Genomic DNA, 16,262 nt, shown 5'->3' with positions numbered 1-16,262 from the left:
AATCCTTACTGCTTGATGCTCGTCCCGGCATGATCTGGGCATCGCTGTAATGTATTCCAGATGGCATCTAAGGGATTAACAATGATCATCATCCAGTCTGTTTTATTAAAATAAATATTCTCCTTTTTCTAATCATTCTAATGGCTTAATGTGATTTTTTTTTTTCAGCTTATTGCTTTTATTTTTTTTTTCTTAGCGTCCTTTTGGTAGGAATAAAGCAATTAGGATTTTGTGAAAATACTTTTTCTAATGTATGCTGTTATGATAGCGACATCATGGAAGTGAGTCATATTTCCACCCGTAAGCTCTACCATGTGATTTTCTGAGTCTTATGCCAGCTTAAGGCTAAAATTATATTAGTTTTCAAGCCATGATCCTGTTGGTCGTATACACTTTGCATTTAAACTTACTTGAGGAACATGGCCTACCTGCTCAGTGATGCGATTTGTTATTGTGGCACTGATTTTCTGCTCCTGTCTGCCCTGCCCAACTAGATCCCTGAATCTAATGACTGGCTGTGAGCCTGAAACAGCAAAGTGTGCTCCCTGGTTCTAGCACCATCCTCAGTAGTACTCCTGGTATGGCATGGTGGGTAAGTATCTGCCTGTATATAAAGTGAAGCATGGTAGAGGTTCCTTGCAAGTTTGGGGATGCATTTCTGCAAATAGAGTTGGAGATATAGTCAGGATCAATGGTGTCTTCATTGCTGAAAGATACAGGTAGATACTTATCCATCATTCCATACCACCAGGGAGGTGTGTGATTGGCCCAAATGTATTCTGCTGCAGGACAACAACCCCAAACATACAGCCAATGTCATTAGGAACTATCTTCAGCGTAAAGAAGAACAAGGAGTCCTGGAAGTGATGGCTTGGCTCCCACAGAGCCCTGATCTCAGCATCATCGAGTTTGTCTGAGATACCTGAAGAAACAGAGAGGTTTGAGGAAACTTGCATCCACAGTAGACCTGTGGTTGGTTCTCCAAATGTTTGGAACAATCTACCTGCTAAGTTCTTTCAAAACTGTGTGCAAGTGTACCTAGAAGAATTGATGCAGTTTTTGATGGCTAAGGGTGATCACATCAAATAGTGATTTGATTTGGATTTCTCTTCTGGTCATTTACTTTACTTTCCCTTTTGTTAATTGATAAAAATAAACAAATAACACTCCTGTTTCCGAAAGCATTCTTAATTTACAGCTTTTTTTCACACCTGCCTAAGACAGTACTGTATATATGATTAAACTGTATGAGCTGTTTGTAGTCCAGTTCTATTACAATATTTCTTCTCCTTTAGCTTTATGTACATATTGGGGCTTAAAGCAGCTGTTTTGGCCATACTTCTCCTGTGGATTACTGCAGTGCACTTAGTTCTGCACTCCTGTGACCCATATTCAGCTAACAGTGGGCTTTAGTTACAGAGCCAGCCCAGGCTTTGCAGGGATCCTGATATTAGTGTCGGAATGCGCTCAGATGCCAGATTGGCAGCTGGCTCCGCCTCTCAGCATGCTGCTGAATGCTTCAGCCAGCTGCTCCCACCCCCTCCACTGTACGGCACTCCAGTGAGCACTGGACAGGCAGAGCAGTGACTGACCATCATGGCTCTTCGCTCAGAGCAGACTCAAGAACTGAGAAGCCAGTGTTTGATGACTCCTTTCTCGGTGTAAAGCTGACAGGACAGCTGCAGCCATCTAGGTGAGCATGTAGATATGTTTTTTTGTTTTTTATTCCCATGCTTCTCTTTTAATGCAAGGTGCAGTAACCCCTAGAATCTGATTAGTGATCATTTGCAGAAATAATGTAAGCTAAATTCCTTGTGTCTTCCTTAATGAAAACGACTGTTATAATTTTGACAAATAAAGGTAAAATGAAAGGCTGTGTATGTGTTCGAAAAAATAGCATTATTTAGTTCTGAAGTTTTCCAAAGGTTCTGCAAATTAATAAATGTGAACAAATGTATGCATGAATGAAATATAACATACAGATACAGAGTCAGCTGGCATACAATTATATCTGATTATGTAAACAGTCAGCGGTGCCAGATTTCAGCAGCAGGTGATGCTCCAGATAAAAACTGTAATTGTAACTCCTGATAGGCAATAAAATACACCCTGCTAGAGAAGGGGAATCCTAATATGTCCTAATTAGTTGACTCCAATCATGTTTAAGAGCGTGTTCACACCACAAAAACTCACTATAGAGCCGTTCTGGATGCACTTCTGCATGGGCATATTTTTACGCTTTATTGATGCATTCTGGTGCGTTTTTGTTGAGTTTTGATGCGTTTTCAGATGCTTTTTTTCTTTTTCCTTTTTTTTTTTTTGTACTGCACTTGTGTCTACTGCGTTTTTGATGCGTCTCAGTGCGTTCCGTTGTGTTTGTGATGTGTTTTACCGTATTCCAGTACAGTCCAGTCCAGTAAAAATGTTCTTTTTTTCTGGAACTGGAACGCCCTGTAATTGACCACACTGGCATGAACTAAGCCATGGGAAACCATATAACCCTACTTTCCATGCATTGTTGATGCAGAAAAAAATGCATTGGACTGCATGTGGTGTGGAGTGGCCTTTGTGGACTCCAGCCAAAAGGACATTTGAAATAAATGTGGACTTGTATATCTATTTGTAAAGTCTTGTGATCCAGCACCCCTTTCAGGTGGCTCAGCCAGGTCATTATGAGCCAGGCAGGCATCGCTGTTAGGCATCAGGCAGGTAGATGGCCTCCTGTGCGAGTATGCAGTAAAGTTTGGTCATGTAGTCATCCCTCAGCCTACTGACTCATCTGTAAAGGGGTGGCAGATTGTACCTGTGCGCTCACATATTCAAGCATGTTTACAGATTTTAGACTTACAGCATGGTACAAAGCAGCAGAAACCTGATTGGCCTAGATTGCTGTCACCCCCTCTCCTATTTTGATTGCTGTGAGTAGAATACTAATAATATATAGAATTTATATAGTGCCAACAGTTTGCGCAGTGCTTTACAACTTGAGGGCAGACAGTACAGTTACAATTCAATACAGGAAGAATCAAAGGTTTTTGCTCGTTAGAGCTTACAATCTAAAAGGGAGAATCAAGTGACTTTCACCTCCAGAGTCTGAAAATAATGCATAGACTGTGCTCTGTAGTCCCTACACACATGGAGACTTGTAGCCTCTTGTTTGCTTTGAGATGTTACTTTCTTTTGTACACGGAGGACATGAGAAGGTCAAGCAGATCTCAGGCTGCCAGTGTGCAAGGAATCCGTTCCATTGATTTTCTGATCGCATAGAACCTCCATCCTGGGAATAGCAACATGAAAAGCCTTTTCCTAGTGCTGGGAGAAGCAGAATCTTTCAGTGTCGCCTTAACCTTCATGTACAGAACGTGAGGCTCCACGTGATGGACATGTTCACATCCTTTGCAGAGAAGGTGGGGGGAGAAAAGTGGTCAGCATAGGTGTGAGTGATACATCACCTTAGCAGGGCAGATTAAAGGCTAAGTTCACCTTTTGTAAAAATAATCAATCCACATGATTTTACAGGTAAAAAAAATGAGCAGTAGATTGCAGGTGCAATGTCAAGCTCTTGCAGACACTTAGTACAACTGTCTGCCCATACCTCCTCGTACAGGCAGACAGTTACCAAGGAGTAGAAAGAATCGATGAACTAACGGGCAGACAGTTACCAAGGAGTAGAAAGAATCGATGAACTAACGGGCAGACAGTTACCAAGGAGTAGAAAGAATCGATGAACTAAGAGGGTGCTCAGCAGCACCCTTGCAGTCCATCGAGAACTGCAACCTGTCTGCCGTAGTGGCAGAGGGGCTTGTAGTTCAGTCAGTCACAGAACTCTGTTTTTTTTTAAATTGTGACAGTGGGAACTCCCCCCAACCCCATCCCCCATCCATTTTGCAATCCTCCAGTTTTTTGTTGGCGCCCTTAGGTGATTTGAACTTTTCCACTTGGAGAGGAATTTCCTATTTTTCACCAGATTTATTTTGCCTCCATTGACTGACATTTCTATCAAGATCTGATCTGGCCTGTAATGTTTGCTTTGGGCACTGGATCCTGTGTTCAGAGCTCACCTTGGCACGTGGTGCAACGAGTCCTTTGTTCATTCCTGTGACACCCAAGTCCTGAAGACCCCTTACGGGGTATGCCCACCTTGTTGGGCAAAGGCTGGACTTTGAATGGGACCAGTGACATTGACAACTTGCAGTGTATTTTATAAAGTGATAAAACATTAGGAAATGTGCATGTACAGTATAGCAGAGATGTAGTAAATTGGGTTTATTTATGAACGTTGAAGAGTGCAAAATTAGGCTCACTTCTGAATAGAAACCAATCAGCTTCTAAACTCATCTTGTTCGATTACACTTTGGCAATTAAACCTGGAAGCTGATTGGTTTCTTGGCACAAGTGAGCCTGATTTTGCACTCTCCAGCTTTAGTAAATAAACCCCAGTGTATTTGTTTAGTTTTTTTGCCCAGACATACACTTTTCAGTCCGTCTTAACGAACCTTTTTTCTAATACTGCACCAAGTGCTCGTTCATGGTAATGCCATTTATTGTGCATTTAAAGTAGACCCATCTTTAAGACTATACATTACTATGTTGGGGGCATATCAAATTTACCAGATCATATTATTTTGATGAAAAAACGAACTTGCCTTTTTTCTTGCTATGAATAAAAAAGCAAGTTGCTGCTCCTGAGCCCCTAAATGCATATTAAATCCTAGGCAAAAATCATGTGGTCTCTAGTTGCCAGGAGCATTGTGGGTGTTTCAGCAGATTGACCCTCATTACTCCAGGATAAGAGAATCTAAGAAGCACAACAGAGCCTGTTTCTGTGTAATGAGCTAATATGACTGCATCCATATACACACATAATTACAATTACACAGAAATGGGAAACTAAGCTTTTAAAGTGCATCTTTGGTCAAAATTTAAAGTCATATATTCATTTCCACTTGAATTTCCTTTTTTTTTCTAGCCTACTCCTATTAATCTGAACAACTTTGAAGTATGTAAACTTACTTTTTGAAGAATCCCACACATTTGCTTACATGAATTCTGTGACACATATTCACTTTTCCCTGTGAGTAGGCGGTGCAGAGTCACACATTTCGCAGAGCCTGCCTTCTGAACTAGAGGTGCTGAGAGGAGGAGTTTCAGGCACAGTCAAAACAGGCAGCAAAGTACCATGGGATATGTAGTCCTTAGAAGTTGACAGTAAACATCAGAGGAGAAGCGGCAAAGCATGCAGGGAATCCAGGAAGTTGTGCAAAGAGATGGCCAGGAGACAGGGAGAACTCACAACATGAAAGGAGATTTCTCAAGTAAGCTGTTATTGGATTGTCAATTATAACTATTCTTTGTATTGTTATTACAATGCTGATATCATAAAATGAAGGTGAATGCTGTGACTATGGAACTCCTTGAATACATTAAACTGATTCTCTTTCCACGTAAATCTTAAAATATATCAAAAGGACTTTAGGTGCACTTTTAAACAATACTTTCAATCATATTTTCACACTATATATCATTATAGCTGTATGTATGTATTACAGAGTGGTGCTTCTGCTACTTTTGCATTGTGCAAAAAAAATAGTAGAGATTCCCCTTTAAGTTTTGACCTAATTTTCAAAATCTCATCTCTAAGGAAAATATGTATGAGAGAAGATTTGCTCTGCTTGTGTGATGGTGTCCATTTATATAACATTTAGATGAAAGAAACCCCCATATTAGGCTACAGTGCAGTCATTATTGTAACTACCTAATGCTTTTCAGAGAACATAATGGGCAGGAGAAGATGATATTAAACAACTTCCTGCAAATGTAATAATCTTATTTGTGTTCACTTCATATTTTACAGTGTGATAATGTGATGTAGCTGTTTTTCTTGGTATAATTTGCACAAACATGCTTGTGGATGAGAAAAATATGACAGTAATAACAGCAGCAGCAGGTAGCAAACGGCCACTGTAAGCCTGGTGTTTCTCGAAGAAACTCTGTTTTGTGGGCTTAAAAGAAGCCTGTACTGAGGATAATGTGGACTGCCATTGCGGACAACCTTATAAAATACTAATTGCCTGGTTGTCTTTGATTTTCAGAGTCAAAAAATATGCAGTTTAAAAAGCAAGGCAGAGGACTGATATTGGACATCCAATCAACTAGCATTTTCAAAAGTGGAGGTCAAAAATGGTGGCATTCATTTTTTCTCAGTGCAAGCTTACGTAAACTGAAGTCCTGCGGAGCATACCTACTAAGTGCATCCTTAGTCAAGTAATAAAAAGGATCACAATTCAGGTTCTCTTGGGGGACACAAGTGGCCAAAATGTCCAAATATCTAAATTTTATGATTTATCTGCATGCCACAGCCATTTAAAAGTGGCCTTACCCTGCCATTGTGTTTCATTATTGAGAATGCATGCAGGAGAAATGGGTCTCCATGTTGGCTGGGTAGGCATGAACTTCAACTGGCTGATCTTTTAGCTAGAATCCCCCAAAAGATGTAAACGGTCAGGGGAGCCAGCTTCACCCATCAGCCAGCGTCCATGCCTGAAATATCCGTTGTGGTGGGTAGACTGATTGGTTACATATCCAAGCTGATACACAGGCTTTTAGCAACATAATGGCTCAGTGGTTAGATGTAGTCTTGCAGCAATGGAAATGCATAAAGCTTGTATGTTCACCTTGTGTTTGTGAACATTTACAATTTTCTCTGATTATATAACTTGATTTAGGTCATTAGTGTTTCTTTTGTCCTTCTCTGGTCTTTGCACCCCTACCCATGTGACAAGGTGATCATTCTGCCAAAAAGACTTCGAAGAGATTAAGGTTGTATGTTCCTGGGTAAACATCTGCCCTGGATCTTTTTATCCCGAGTGCAGCACGTGGCTTTCTGTATCTGAGAGGCCCACTTCTAAGCCCCTGTCCTGCTGTTGGTGGATGATGGAGAAGAGTGCGTTCACTATTGGCTTACACAAAGCAATTTTTATCCTTTTTCATTTGTGAGTAGCTGGGAAACGTATTTCACAGCAACGTGGATTGATTGGCAAATACTTAATTTTTGCACTTTGATTTTTTTCTTTGCCGTACATTGCATATTTAGTCATACAGAATTTTATTAGCTCTGCACTTTATAGTATTCTCAAAAACATACTGGTGCAGCTGTGCATGGTAGCCAATCAGCCTCTAACTTCAGCTTGTTCAATTAAGTGTTGACAATCAGCCCTGGTTCACACCGGTGTGACTTGTCATGCGATTTGGAACTGTCACACTGCTGTGAACTGTTCAGATCTGTGCGACTTTGACTTTGCGAGAAATGGGAGGGTGTGGTATACCCTGTGAAAGAGGAACAATTGGGTGAATTGGAGTCAGTGATAGCGATACTATGTGTAAACAAAAAAGAATATGGGAAAATATCCCCACAACATTTATTGGACTTTACTGGCACATCACGAGACAGAAATTAAAAATATATAGAACATTTTATTACAATATCTCCATAAAACATACAAAGAAGAAATTCATAAAAATAGACACCTAACAATGTCATATACAGTGATAAAAAAAAAAATACCCCACAGAGATTAGGACACATTAACCTACACTATATTGCCAAAAGTATTGGGACGCCTGCCTTTACACGCACATGAACTTTAATGGCATCCCAGTCTTAGTCCGTAGGGTTCAATATTGAGTTGGCCCACCCTTTGCAGCTATAAACAGCTTCAACTCTTCTGGGAAGGCTGTCCACAAGGTTTAGGAGTGTGTCTATGGGAATATTTAACCATTCTTCCAGAAGTGCATTTGTGAAGTCAGACACTGATGTCAGCCGCGAAAGCCTGGCTCACAGTCTCTGCTCTAATTCATCCCAAAGGTGTTCTATCGGGTTGAGGTCAGGACTCTGTGCAGGCCAGTCAAGTTCGTCCACCTTAAACTCGCTCATCCATGTCTTTATGGACCTTGCTTTGTGCACTGGTGCGCAGTCATGTTGGGACAGGAAGGGGCCAATCCCAAACTGTTCCCATAAAGTTGGGAGCATGAAATTGTCCAAAGTGTCTTGGTATACTGACGGCTTAAGAGTTCCCTTCACTGAAACTAAGGGACCAAGAACAACCCCACATCATTATCCCTTCTCCCCTTGAATACCCTTTCTATACTGTTTTCATATTGTTTTGCCTTTTTTTGTGCAATACAATTAAACAATATATATTTTATCCCATTGCTGCCATGTCAGCCTCACCTTCATTATTTGCTAGTTCTTGATGTTTTCCCACATCTCTGGCTCCGCCCACTGTGTGTCGTCATGGTCACGTGACTTTTTCAGAGGTACGGGCCAGGTGCGTGCTCGCTTGTTTTATTCTGGTGACAGCTGCCATATCAATGAAGACCGGATTTTTTTGTTACCAACCAACTACAATGTATTTATACACTTCATTTTAGCTTTTAAACGACTCCCTTTCTAATATCTGAATTACAAACTATGTACATAAAATAACATCAAACCTTATAAAACAACTATAATAAATCCTGGGGGGTACTAATATAAATATATATATCTATACACACACACACACACACAGATGAAACTCGAAAAAATTAGAATATCGTGCAAAAGTTCATTTATTTCAGTAATGCAACTTAAAAGGTGAAACTAATATATGAGATAGACTCATTACATGCAAAGCAAGATAGTTCAAGCCGTGATTTGTCATAATTGTGATGATTATGGCTTACAGCTCATGAAAACCCCAAATCCACAATCTCAGAAAATTAGAATATTACATGCAATCAATAAAACAAGGATTGTACATAGAACAATATCGGACCTCTGAAAAGTATAAGCATGCATATGTACTCAGTACTTGGTTTGGGCCCCTTTTGCAGCAATTACTGCCTCAGTGCGGCGTGGCATGGAAGCTATCAGCCTGTGGCACTGCTGAGGTGTTATGGAAGACCAGGATGCTTCAATAGCGGCCTTCAGCTCGTCTGCATTGTTCGGTCTCATGTCTCTCATCTTTCTCTTGGCAATGCCCCATAGATTCTCTATGGGGTTCAGGTCAGGCGAGTTTGCTGGCCAATCAAGCACAGTAATCCCAGGGTCATTGAACCAGGTTTTGGTGCTTTTGGCAGTGTGGGCAGGTGCCAAGTCCTGCTGGAAAATGAAGTCAGCATCCCCATAAAGCTCGTCTGCGGAAGGAAGCATGAAGTGCTCCAAAATCTCCTGCTAGACGGCTGCGTTGACCCTGGATTTAATGAAGCACAGTGGACCAACACCAGCAGATGACATGGATCCCCAAATCAACACAGACTGTGGAAACTTCACATTGGACTTCAAGCATCTTGCAGTGTGTGCCTCTCCATTCTTCCTCCATTCTCTGGATCCTTGGTTTCCAAATGAGATGCAAAAGTTGCTCTCATCAGAAAAGAGGACTTTGGACCACTGAGCAACAGACCAGGTCTGTTTTTCTTTAGCCCAGGTAAGACGCTTCTGACGTTGTCCATGTCCGGGATCCGTCTGTGTGTGGTGGCTCTTGATGCACTGACTCCAGCCTCAGTCCACTCCTTGTGAAAGTCTCCAACACTTTTGAATGGCCTTTTCCTGACAATCCTATCCAGGCTGCGGCCATCCCTGCTGCTTGTGCACCTTTTTGTTCCACACTTTTCCCTTCCACATAACTTTCTATTATTGTGCTTTGATACAGCACTTGGGAACATCCAACTTCTTTTGCAATTACCTTTTTGAGGCTTTCCCTCCTTATGGAGGGTGTCAATGATGGTTTTCTGCTCAACTGTCACTTCAGCAGTCTTTCCCATGATTGTGATTCCTACTGAACCAGATCGAGAGACCATTTAAAGGCTCAGGAACCCTTTGCAGGTGTTATGGCTTAATTAGCTGATTAGAGTGGGACACTTTGAGCCAAGAATATTGCACCTTTTCACAATATTCTCATTTTCTGAGATTGTGGATTTGGGGTTTTCATGAGCTGTAAGCCATAATCATCACAATTATGACAAATCACGGCTTGAACTATCTTGCTTTGCATGTAACGAGTCTATCTCTGGAACTCCCTGCCCCAACCCATCAGATTATCACCTACTCTCCTCTCCTTTAGGCGCACCCTGAAAACCCACCTCTTCAGGGAAGCATACCCCACCCCCTGCTAACTTGCCAACCTCCTCCACTCTTCCTACCACCCCATCCTCTACAGCTATCTCCTCCTGTGCTACCATCCCCTCCCTCCTAGATTGTAAGCTCGAAAGAGCAGGGCCCTCAATCCCCTCATGTTTTGCATTGTATTGTTGTTGTTCTGTCACATGTTCTGTCCCCCTTTGTAATGTACAGCGCTGAGTAAACTATTGGCACTTTATAAATACTGTATAATAATAACAATAATAATAATAATCTCATATATTAGTTTCCCCTTTTAAGTTGCATTACTGAAATAAATGAACTTTTGCATGATATTCTAATTTTTCGAGTTTCACGTGTGTGTGTGTATGTATATGTATATATATATATATATATATATATACACACATATACATACATACATGCCTTACTCCATCTAGTGGATACATCTGTTAATGCAATACCACATAAATCCTATGAACCACATTACTCCATCTAGTGAATAAATAACATCTTGCAATCCCATATAGAAACTTCTGCCATACATAATTTAAAAGAAGTACCCCCCTAGGATTTTATAGTTGTTTTATGAAGCTGTCACCAGTATATAGCAAGCGAGCACGCACCTAACCCGTAACCCCTGAAGAAGTCACGTGACGACACGCGTTGGGTGGAGCCAAGTGACGAGTCCCAAAACCGGATGTGACGTGGGAGCTGCGGCCCTGCAGTCTGTCATTATACAGCTTTACTATTCTGTTTGTCTGGCCATGCACCCAGAAATCTGGAGTGCAGCGTTTGGCATCTGCAGCACTGGCTGAAGTGGGGACCTACTGGAGAAAAGCTGGTAATCTTCCCCAGGGTGGGAAAAGTGTTTTTAGACTTTATCCAGGTCTTATCTAATGGTGAGCGCATATGTGAACGGTGGTGGGATACACTGTGCATGTCAAGGTTGAAGCATGGATGGTGATACTGGTTGGAATACTACAGGAAGAAAATGCTGACATTGAGTTTTTTATTTATGAATTGGGACATTACAAAGTTTATTTATTGTATTGAAGCAATTTATTCAGTGAATTGAGCATGGCATATATTGATTTGTATATACTATTTAATGAAACATCCTTACAGAATGAGGTAGGTGTAACAAAATTTATATAACTTTATCATTCTTTTTTGTTTGTATATAACTGGATGAGGCACAGTTTTCAGTATATACTATGGGTAGTATTTTTAGCTCATTTACCCACTGTTCTGTGTCAAGCGATGCAACATCCTGTTGCCAACCCTCATAGTACATTACAGGGTGTTTCCAAGGATAGTGGCGTGTAGGAGGGTAGCATATATGTAATTTTTTTGTAACTGTGTTGTAGGCTATATGAGAAAGCAGAAGGGAAGGGACCACTTTTAATCTCACTATAAGTGACTTTGCATAGTGTGGTGTAATTGTATGTATTGGACAAAGGTGAGAGAGAACTCTTCCTGTAGGACTTGGTATGTTTTCAGGCTATCAGATTAGGCTTTTTAGGGGGTAAGTTTCCATAAATGGGGAGTAAGAATGCTAGGGATGGAATTGCTTTGAATGGAATGATAAAGTAATTTGTGTCTCCCATACAGGATCTGGAAGCCCTTTCCCAAGAGATTGTCCGACTGAGCAAGGAATGTGTCCCCGCTGCACATGAGAGCCCCAGTTCTGGCTTGGCAAGCTGAAGTCTGGACTCCAGCACTGTTCAAACCATCTCTGATATTGAACTCTCTATCCAGCCCCATTCAGTTTTCCTGTAAAGGGCACATTTCCCCCAATTTTAGTTTGAATCCACCCTCTGGGCTCATGCATTCCTCATGTTTGTGTGTCCATTTTAAGGTTAGTCGTCTTTAAAAGGATTTTCTTTTTTTCTATGATGAGAGTGGTCATGGCACACTACTTCAGGTTACAATGTACACAAGAATTTGTGCAGATCTCATCTGAATACTGAAGAGATATACAATCATATATATATATATTGGAAAAAATTGTTCCTGATGGGTTTTTTTCCTCATGCGTTCTTGTTTTTTTTTTCGGTTTTTATTTCTGCTTTTTGCTACCCTTCATAAATATTTTGGTCTTTTTACATTGTGTGTCCAATATATTCAGAGCCTTTTGGCAAAGACAGCCTTCAATCTTATGTATTTGCACTGTCCATCCTTCCTACAGCTTTCCGATTAATGCAGAGCTGCCATATCATCATTCAGAAAATCTGCCACGATGCATTATACCTGTGTAAAAAGCCTCATGCAAGAAGCCATTGTTTTTTCTGACTCCTGGGTTTGAAGCTAGTTCCATCCTCATCAAGAGAAGGAATAGATTAAAGGGTGTATATGTCATGAGAGAATAATGAGAATATTAGTTTCCTGGGTGTTATGCTGATGCTTTTGCTTCAATTATGTCTGCATTACTGACCCAAAACAAATGAAGAAATAGGGAATGCACATCTACTGTGTGCTTGTTCTGGGGTTGTGACGTCAAAGTGTTTGTCAGACACAGCCAGTAAACTAGCATGTTTAGAAGGAGGCCGGCATTGACAGCCCCACATAGTCACTTTAAGCTTTACTGCCTAAACTCATATGTATGGAGTGAAATGGTGGGAAAGATTGGTCCAGATAAAAATCTTTGGAGTGAAATCTAGACACGTGGTTACTCCTGAGTTTGATTTCTTTGTGAACTGGCAGCCTTGAAACTCATATGTGGGCTAGAAGGTGGAAAATGTGAGGCTTTTGCTCAGCAACTGATTCACTAAAAATTTTCAGAACATATCTACTTATCTAGATAAATAGCTTCTGCGCTCACCAGGAACTTTCCCCAAATATGCTGCTGGAGAAAAAGCCACATTGTTGGTGTTAAGTACTCCATCCATGCTACCCTAAGTTTGGCCATAGACCTTTTAAAAATTGCTCGATTCCCCCATCAACACAGTCCGTAAGGGAATCCCTCCCACTGCACTATTATATTCCGACAGTGTAATGTTTCCCCACCATCAAAATACAATGATTACTGCTGCCTTGTTTACCAGATATCCATGCACAAGCTGTACAGAATGCAGCTAAAGTATAACCTGGAAAAAGTCTATGTAGCCCCTAACAGCCAATCAGCATCTGTAAATTTGGTCTAACAAAGGAAATCTGCTAAGAGGAGGGAAGACCACAGGGCTGACCTGATCAGTGGACTGCTGCTCCTTCATTGTCTAGTCAGCATGTTGCAAATAAGGAGGTGACAATGAGCAATCCTTAGTTGTAACAGAAGTCACCTTTTGGTTTAGTATGGAAGAAGTGTGTGAATCCCAAGGCTATCTGGACGTGATCACATTTTTTTTTTGCAGCTAGTGTGTGTATGTGTGCATATGTGTGATGCTGATGATAGTGTGTGTATGTGTGCATATGTGTGATGCTGATGATAGTGTGTATGTATGCATATGTGTGATGCTGATGATAGTGTGTATGTATGCATATGTGTGATGCTGATGATAGTGTGTGTGTATGCATATGTGTGATGCTGATAATAGTGTGTGTATGTGTGCATATGTGTGATGCTGATAATAGTGTGTGTATGTGATGCTGATAATAGTGTGTGTATGTGTGCATATGTGTGATGCTGATAATAGTGTGTGTATGTGTGCATATGTGTGATGCTGATGATAGTGTGTATGTATGCATATGTGTGATGCTGATGATAGTGTGTATGTATGCATATGTGTGATGCTAATGATAGTGTGTGATGCTGATGATAGTGTGTATGTATGCATATGTGTGATGCTGATGATAGTGTGTGTATGTATACATATGTGTGATTCTGATGATATTGTGTGTATGTATGCATATGTGTGATGCTGATGATAGTGTGTGTATGTATACATATGTGTGATGCTGATGATAGTGTGTGTATGTATACATATGTGTGATGCTGATGATAGTGTGTATGTATGCATATGTGTGATGCTGATGATAGTGTGTGTATGTATATCTATGTGTGATGCTGATGATAGTGTGTGTATGTATGCATATGTGTGATGCTGATGATAGTGTGTGTATGTATACATATGTGTGATGCTGATGATAGTGTGTGTATGTATATCTATGTGTGATGCTGATGATAGTGTGTGTATGTATGCATATGTGTGATGCTGATGATAGTGTGTGTATGTATACATATGTGTGATGCTGATGATAGTGTGTGTATGTGTGCATATGTGGGATGCTGATGATAGTGTGTGTGTATACATATGTGGGATGCTGATGATAGTGTGTGTATGTATACATATGTGTGATGCTGATAATAGTGTGTGTATGTGTGCATATGTGTGATGCTGATGATAGTGTGTATGTATGCATATGTGTGATGCTGATGATAGTGTGTGTATGTATACATATGTGTGATGCTGATTTTTTTCTGCACAGAACTGTACTGGAACGTAGCAAACTGCACTGGAACTGCGTGTGGTGTGAACTGTAAGCAAAAACATCTGGAATGCATTCTGAGTGCATTTTTGTAGTGTGAACTGGCCCTTACAGTGAACCTGGTGTTTTGCCCTACATAGCCCAAGCCTAGGCTCACATTAAGGACTAGATCACCCTAGATGCAGTTCAGTGTGCTTTTTTTCTGCATCAAAAATGCGTGCACCATGTTTTCCATGTATTCCAATGGCCCTGGTTTACACTAGTGCAGTCAGTTTCCGGTGCAAAAAAAGTAGAATATGCTGCATTTTTCTGCACAGAACTGTACTAGAACATCGCAAACTGCCCCAGAACTGTTTGTAGTGTGCACTGTAAGCAGAAATAAATCGGAATGTATCTGGAGTGCATTTTTGTGTCGTGAACTGGCCCTAAACATTGTAATAAGAAGGAAATGGGGACGGTTAGAAAAGGGCTTAATGTGGATTACATGGATGTAAAAAAAACAAATGTCCTATAATGGACCCCCTATTTCAATTGTCTCTGCAGGAGGGTTTGGCCAATAAATATATTAGAAATATGTCCTTTATGCACATAAAACGAATGAATAAAATATTTTAAAAGCCACAGACCTTCTTGTGACGTGACATAACAGTGTAATTCCTTCAGCAAATATGCCCATGAGCTTCAGATACTGTACATTATAATATGTGATGTAACAGAGCAATCTGTTATATATTTACAGGTCACGATGCATTTAATATACAGTATATAACAGATTGCTCTGTCTTCTATTTACATGGCATGGTGCATTAAATATATATAGCAGAGCAATCTGTTATATGTATAATAGACCATAACCTGTAAATTGACTTGTGTGTATATATTTATATATATATATATTTGTATGTGAATTTGTGTATCTATATCTTATTGCAATGACAAAAGCGGACCATTACTGTACACTGGAGATGATGCCAAGGCCTGGGACAGATGTGTTTTAATAAATGCTTCTCTTCACACATAACTTCCTTTGTAAACTACGGTGTGGATAGGCATTGATCTCGGCAAGACAAGTGTGCTGGAGAGGAATTAGTGTGTTTGCAGCTGGCAGTGGAATTTCAGTCGCAGGAAGGATGCGCACCAAAACAGCCATATAACTATATCACGCATGCTCCCTGCCAGCGCAGGACTACAACATGTATGTGACTGGAAATAAAGTATTCAAAATGAAACCTGTTGTTGATACATATGTAAAGACCTGGCTCGTTTATTCCTAAACACATGACATGGAGCTCTAATACAGTTGTGTTCAAAATAATAGCAGTCAGACATCACTAACCTGATCAATCACTGTTTTTGGTAGAAATGATATTTCTACATGGCAAATAATTTACTAGCAGGTGTAGTAGAGTAATAGAAATCCAACAGTCATGACATGCATGCTGCTGATTCTGTGTAATTGAATCACTAATTGAAAGGGGCATGTTCAAAATAATAGCAGTGTGGAGTTCTATTAGTGAGGTCCTTCATTCTTTGAAAACAGGTGGCAATTATTGCCCTTATTTAAGGAAGGAAGGCAGAAAATGTTGTACATGCTGGTTACAGTGCATTTCGCTCTGAAATTCTGAGGAAAATGGGTCGTTCCAGACATTGTTCAGAAGAACAGCGTACCTTGATTAAAAAGTTGATTGGAGAGGGGAAAACATATAAAGAAGTG

General features: G+C 40.4%; 1 protein-coding gene across 2 annotated transcripts in view; it reads left to right on the top strand.

The window, feature by feature from the left end:
- Positions 1-15,777, top strand: part of GRIPAP1 (GRIP1 associated protein 1) — a 161,658-nt gene extending 145,881 nt beyond the window's left edge. For both annotated transcript variants that reach the window (XM_089675243.1, XM_089675242.1), the window contains one exon: positions 11,735-15,777. In XM_089675243.1, coding sequence (XP_089531369.1) covers positions 11,735-11,827 — 93 coding nt within the window. In that variant the 3' untranslated portion in view covers positions 11,828-15,777. The remainder of the gene's footprint in view (positions 1-11,734) is intronic.
- Positions 15,778-16,262: the final 485 nt, after the last annotated feature.

The sequence above is a fragment of the Staurois parvus genome, unplaced genomic scaffold, assembly GCF_062004578.1.
Source record: "Staurois parvus isolate SC_StPar_1 unplaced genomic scaffold, SC_StPar_1.0 ptg000154l, whole genome shotgun sequence".
Lineage (NCBI taxonomy): Eukaryota > Metazoa > Chordata > Amphibia > Anura > Ranidae > Staurois > Staurois parvus.
This window is presented reverse-complemented; position numbering and strand designations above follow the sequence as displayed.